The 6,272-nt window shown below is 37.5% G+C and overlaps 1 protein-coding gene across 1 annotated transcript; it reads right to left on the bottom strand.

Annotated features, from left to right (window-relative positions):
* Positions 1-3,285: 3,285 nt before the first annotated feature.
* Positions 3,286-5,533, bottom strand: LOC118747740 (20-hydroxyecdysone protein-like). The gene has a single exon (XM_036481863.1). It carries the CDS (start codon positions 5,226-5,228, stop codon positions 3,579-3,581), a length of 1,650 nt encoding a protein of 549 aa, XP_036337756.1. The 5' UTR covers positions 5,229-5,533; the 3' UTR covers positions 3,286-3,578.
* Between the last annotated feature and the right edge of the window lie 739 nt (positions 5,534-6,272).

Below are 6,272 nucleotides of genomic sequence, written 5' to 3'. Positions count from 1 at the left end.
AAGCTCGAAAATGAAGATAATCTACTTATATGTGAACCTAGTATTAGGGTTGATGGACAAACATAAATAATTAATAAATATGAGATTTGGGCTTGATTAATATATTTTTAAAAACTTAACAACACAAAAGCAAAAACAAATCGATTCAATAGAAAAAAATATGAAACACATACGCACACATTAAAAAATTTTTTTTTTCTTGAAAAATTTTTCACATACAAATTTTTTGTTAAAAAAAAATATTTTTTGAAAATATGTCGTCTGAAAAAAAATTAAAAAAAAAATCACAATGGTAGTTCTGAGTATTGCGGAATATTTAAGTATAGTATTACGGGGTGCACTCTACAATAATTTGAGTTATGCATTTTTTCTACACCGAAGTTGAGTAAAATGAGTACATTACAAATTTACAAATTTAATTTTTTTTTTGTTTTAGAGTGATTTTGAGTATGGAGTATGCTACTCCAATATTGCGTTGATTTTTTAATATTTTTTATGCTGACGGGTTTTTTCTTATGGAAGAAAATGCGAAAAACCGTTTTCTAAAAAATTTAAAAATAAAATTAACGGCAGTTTTGCAATCGCCTGAAACTTCCACTTTATTATACTAAAATTTAATGGGCTACAAAACTGCATACTCAAAAAAAGTCTTAAAAAATAAAACAAAAAATAATAAATTTGCAATGTACTCATTTTACTCAACTTCGGTGTAAAAAAAAATTCATAACTCAAATTATTGTAGAGTGCACCCCGTAATACTATACTCAAATATTGCGCAATACTCAGAGCTCCCATTATGATTTTTTTTAAATTCTTTTTGAGATGACATATTTTCAAAAACTATTTTTTTTTATCAAAAAATTTCTATGTGAAAAATTTTTTCAAGAAAAAATTTAAAAACATTTCTTATCATAGAGAATTTTGATGTGTGTACGTGTGATTTTTTTTTAATTTTTTGCTCGCCTCGTTCTCGACATATTTGGAAAACTATTAAACCGATTTGTTTTTGTTTTTGTGCTGTAAAGTTTTTAAAAATCAAGCTCAAATTTCATATTTTTTATTTTTTATGTTTATCAACACTAAAAATTTGAAACAAATCAAACACATGAAGTGTGAACCCCGTCCATTTTGGTATGGAACGCCCCATATACACAATTAAGCCAATATAAAAATACTCGTAAAAAACATACATATAAAGTCAGTTCGAAGCTTAAATCTGTAATATCGGAATATAATTTTATGAGTGACTTTATTTAACTTAAGCGGTTGCATTCCCACTCGCGATCGAAAAAGTAGATTAGAAAATTAATTTTGTTTTCTAACGCAGAAAAAACATAAAAAACACTGAAGAAAACGACATGAATTTTCATGAAAATTTTTAGCTTATTAAATTCATAACTTGAGAAAAGGCCGTCGCATCAAAAAATCTCTAAAGAATTTGTGGCAAAAATGTTTGGTCCTCGAATCGTACGTACTAGAAACGTGTTTTCCGTCTACATATTATAATGTGGTAGTTTCGATTTCATGTTTTTCTATCACAAGACATCCATGTAGCTTGATGGGTATTCTTAAGTTGAAATCTAAGGCGGCGAAATCAATCAACCTGAGTCCGTTATGGGACTTATGGTCATAGGGGCTGACCATAGAGTCCTACTGTTGGACTAAAGATAACTTCATTGTCAACCCTGGCATCGAAGTCGTCAAATATGCTTTTCCGTTCACGAATAGAGTTTTTGGCAACGGAATCCCTCTTCCATAACAAATTCGACATCGAACTTACGCTCCTTTATAAATATGGCAGCTGTAGTGGACATCAAAAGGTCTTCTTCTTCTTATACATATATACATATGTACAGCACAAGGCATGTCGAAATTTTTCATTGCCAGCCTCAAGGCAGATGCACGCTGCAGACTTCAATGAACACTTACACCGAGTACGTCGGAGTGGTTTTGACCTAAAATTGGTTACAATGTCAAGCAGAATCGGACAATTAGTCCGAGCCTAGGTCATTCAATGTTAAATGAAACTGAAATTTAAAGTATGTGCTTGGACCAAACTTTGGACTATTTACAATCACCTACAGTCTAGTATGTGGTGTTCTCTAAGTCTATTCCGAGATCCTACAGGTTGACTTCATTTAAATGCATACATTATTAGGAATCATGCTACACTGTATATGTATGTATACTTAATAAAAATAAATACTTTCATACATGCAAAAAATATGTATAACCATGCTTACATACTTATGTATGTACACAATTTTCAATGCAAAAAAAAAAAAAAAATATGTATTTGTATTCAAACTATACACACCTAGTTTTGCATTTTTTGCATAAAACATCATTTGTTTATACGAAAATTATGTTTATAGAACTTACATAATTTGGTTTGTATGTTTCTATTGCAAATCTGAACTCTACCTGCTCTAAACCACCTTAACTAATAAGTGATTGGATGAAATATGAAAATACGATTAAAACAATTTAATAAAGTATAAAAAATGTATACATAACGATAATAAAGTTGTTTCATTTTATTTTAGGATGTATTTTCTTTTAAAATAACTGACAGCACTCAAAACTTATGCTGTCACGATGGTTCAAAAATGCATGTAGAAAAAGTAAAGTCGGAATATTTATTTTCACATTTCTACGAAAAGTTGTTTTTTCCCCATATAAAATACATGGACAACTTTGAACGACCTCTAAATATTTTTTTGATTTTAAAATAAAAAATTTGGATGCATTCTTTTCGATATAGAACAATCCTATGCGGTCAGAGCATTAAATTTCTGACTTTAATTTTTTTTTGAGCCACCCTAATGCGCTACCTACCATATGCTACTCCCACAGTATCCACTTTGCATTTGTTATTGTCAAATAGTAATAGTAATAGTAACAAACAAAATGCAAAAGTAAATAAATTTAGACGAGCTTAAATAAATCAATTTTCGGATGAAACCCGTAACGATTTTAAGCTACTAGCCTGCTTTTATGAAAAATAATAGCGAAACAATTTTTGAACTTTTTTAAACGTCTGGGAAATGTACGCTGGACACCTGAAAGAGAAAGTTAGAGGATTTTCATTTTTCTATGCAATAAACAATAGCGCGCAATTCCTTTTCTTTATAATTTTCCTATGATGCCAAAGCACTTTTTTCCAAGAGTACAATAAATTTGGAATATTTTTTTTACATCTATTTTTTTCGTTTCTTATACTCGTTTAATATTTCCCAAAATCAATCCCGAAAACAGCAAAATTTTTACGATATTTAATTTCTTTTTAATTTATTAGATATTGACTTTCGTTGAAAAGTACAGTCATGTGTGAAATAAATAGAATTTGATGAACTTACAATGATATTTAGCGTATAAACTAAGTTTATAAATTAAAATAAATTTTTATATATTAAAAAAATGTTGCGAAAATGATCATATCGAATGGCGCTTAGTCAGTCTTCGCGACTTAGTTGATAAAATCTCCAACGTGCGTTTAACGACATTTATCGAATGGCAATGAAAAATGCAATCTAAACGGCTAATATTAATTTCGTATTTAGCACTTTTGTTCCCAACTAAGCCACAACCGCCGTCACCTTTTCGTCATCCTTTTGATTCAGCTCGCTGCCGTCATCATTCACAATTATAAACTGATCAGGATTGCTATCTTCCAATGAGTCCTCCCCAACTTCAGCGCTGTTGCGCACTTCATTATCAGTCTGATCAATCTGCGCTTGTTCTTCAGCCACTGCAGCATCAGTCAACTCATCTTTGTTCACGCTATCTGATGACGCACCTGCTGGTGCTGCTGCTGCTGCTATAATGGAGCCAGCAGGAACGGGTGCAACGACAGCAGCGCCACCGCTTGCACTAGCATCGGCTTGCGGCCGATTGCCGCCTTGCAAGAAGGTTATAATACCTTGAAGAGGTCCTTGTGGTTGAGATGGCGCGGGGTTGGGTGTGTCACTACCAGCTGCTGCTGCACCGCCAGCTTGTGGATTGCCGCCAACAAAATTACTAATAAGCGACTGTATGGGACCAGGCGGACGCGGTGTGGTCGAGTCGGCGGTGCTCAAGGTTTGTTGCTGACCGCCCAAGCTGGAGAGAGTATTCTGAAACTGGTTACCCAAACTGGTGGCGAATTGCTGTACGCCCTGGAGGGCCTGTGCCGTGGCATTGGCAACACTCTGAGCAGCGTTTTGTACTTGCGTGATTGCGTTCTGTGGATTAAGGAAGCCGGGCAAGGTGGGTGCGGGCGTGGCAGGCTGATCGGCAGCTACTTGAGCGCCTTGCGCAGCCAATTGCTGCTGTTGCTGCTGGCCGGTTAATTGTCCAAAGAACTGACCGAGCGGCGAGTTTTGTATAAGCTGTTGCACAAAGTTTTGCTGTGTGGTGGTTTGCGTGGGTGTGGCTTGAGTAGCTGCGGCAACAGCTGCAGCTTGACGTACTTGATTGGCGGTGGCAGACTCATCGTTAGCAGAAATGGAAACTGCGGCGGCTTCATTCGATACCAGCTGCTGTACAGCTATGGCGTTCTGGGACTCAACGGGCAAAGGGTCAACGATCAGTGAAGCAGATTTTAAAGTATCGCTGCCAATCGCTTCCTCTGCCGAGTTGGGCTCGGCAACCGGGAGGTCAGGTGCACTGAAATAGGTGGCGGCAGCAGCAGCAGCATCAGCATCTGCGGCGGCAGGTACACCATTTTTCAACTCGGTGTTGATTTCCTGTGCTTGCTTGAGAAATTGCTGTGGCTGGCCGACACTCGGCAGCTCTGATCCCTTCTCTGCAATGGCTGCTGCCTGCAATAGCTCCTTATTTTCTTCAACTATCGCCTGTGTGATTTCCTGCTTAATAATTTGTTCGTCCTGCAAAGCATCCACAGTTTGCAAACTGTCGACGATATTAGTAGGCTCCGCGATTTTCTCAGCAATCACTTCAGGTGCGAACGCTGGTGCTGGCACTGCTTCCGTTCCCAGACTCGTCTTCAGCTCTTCAGTTTTGACCGCTTGCTGGGGCTCTGACTGAATCTTGCCCTTTTCGTTGTCCAACTGCAGGCCGTCTGTTATAATTTGTACTGGTATCAGACTCTCTGTCCCCAATTCTGGTGCGGTGACTGCAATCGAATTCGCATGTCGATTTTGTCTATGCACAAGTCCGGCCTGTGCGCTGGCTGCCAAAATCAACAAGACGAGAGTAGGCGTTAAGCCAGTTGTAGTGCGGCGCATTTTCACTTGTCGCAGCTTGCTACTTGTTTACAGGTGTTAATGAATTTTTTTTATTTTTTACTTCTTTTTCCCTTGAAAAACGCCTTCGCATGCAAATTCAATATTGCTGTTGCGTACTCAATTTAATTAGCAAGTAAAAATTTCAACACTTGCAGCAATATAAACAATTTCACTATTAGCCAAAGCAATTGCTCGCACCGCAACCTACGACGCCCAACAGCCAAACGATACGAATGAAAGAGGAGACCAAAAAAATCAAATCAAACAAGGTTGGAACTTCAAATGTTGCTTCACTTTCAGCTCACGGCCGAAACTGTTTGATTTTCTGCTTCCGCAGCGCATTTATACTCGACGCGCCACTTGTGCGCCATGCCATGGCACGCAGACGCAGTCGCAGCCGCAGCAGCAATCGCAACGCAGTGACAACAGCAACACGCCCCAATGTGGGCTCCGGCGCGTCGCTCAGAGTTGTCGACTCCAAAGACAAGCTTAGCCAAAGCACAGCGCTAAGTCAAGCCAAGTGCCGAGAGCCAATGCAGCGCTAAAGCATTTGATGGCGTAGGCCTTTTTGTTGTTGACGCAGGTAGGTAAGTACGTATACGTACATACATAGTTAGTTGGCTCTTGGCTATTGTTGTTTTATACATCTGCATTGGCTGCATTTGCAGACATGGCTTTTAGCTGCTATCTAAGGAAGTTGCATCGCGTGAGAGGAAGTGTTTGGGCAGTTGTGCGAAAAATGCGCACACCGCTGCGTGTTGCTTTGCCATCGAAGGTAAGATCAAAATAATATTGCAAGACTACTTTTTTTCTGATCTCCTTTAACGTTGTAGTGGAAGAACACAGTTGTAAGAATGATACTTTGGTAAGTATGTACGCCATTGCATTTGATTATATGTACATACATACGTGCATACATACATATGTATACTATATACATATGCTGCTACATATATTTTATTACAGCTTTTAGTATCTACATTTATTTACGGTACTTTTATTGAAGCTATTAAAATTTTAATCAATTTACGCTTCAATAAAAGT

The sequence above is a fragment of the Rhagoletis pomonella genome, unplaced genomic scaffold (assembly GCF_013731165.1).
Source record: "Rhagoletis pomonella isolate Grant_MI unplaced genomic scaffold, Rhpom_1.0 Rhpom_scaffold_00012, whole genome shotgun sequence".
Classification (NCBI taxonomy): Eukaryota; Metazoa; Arthropoda; class Insecta; order Diptera; family Tephritidae; genus Rhagoletis; species Rhagoletis pomonella.
This window is presented reverse-complemented; position numbering and strand designations above follow the sequence as displayed.

Bases quoted from the DNA above. Each gene is read 5' to 3' on its own strand.
- LOC118747740 (XM_036481863.1), bottom strand. From the start codon at position 5,228: ATGCGCCGCACTACAACTGGCTTAACGCCTACTCTCGTCTTGTTGATT.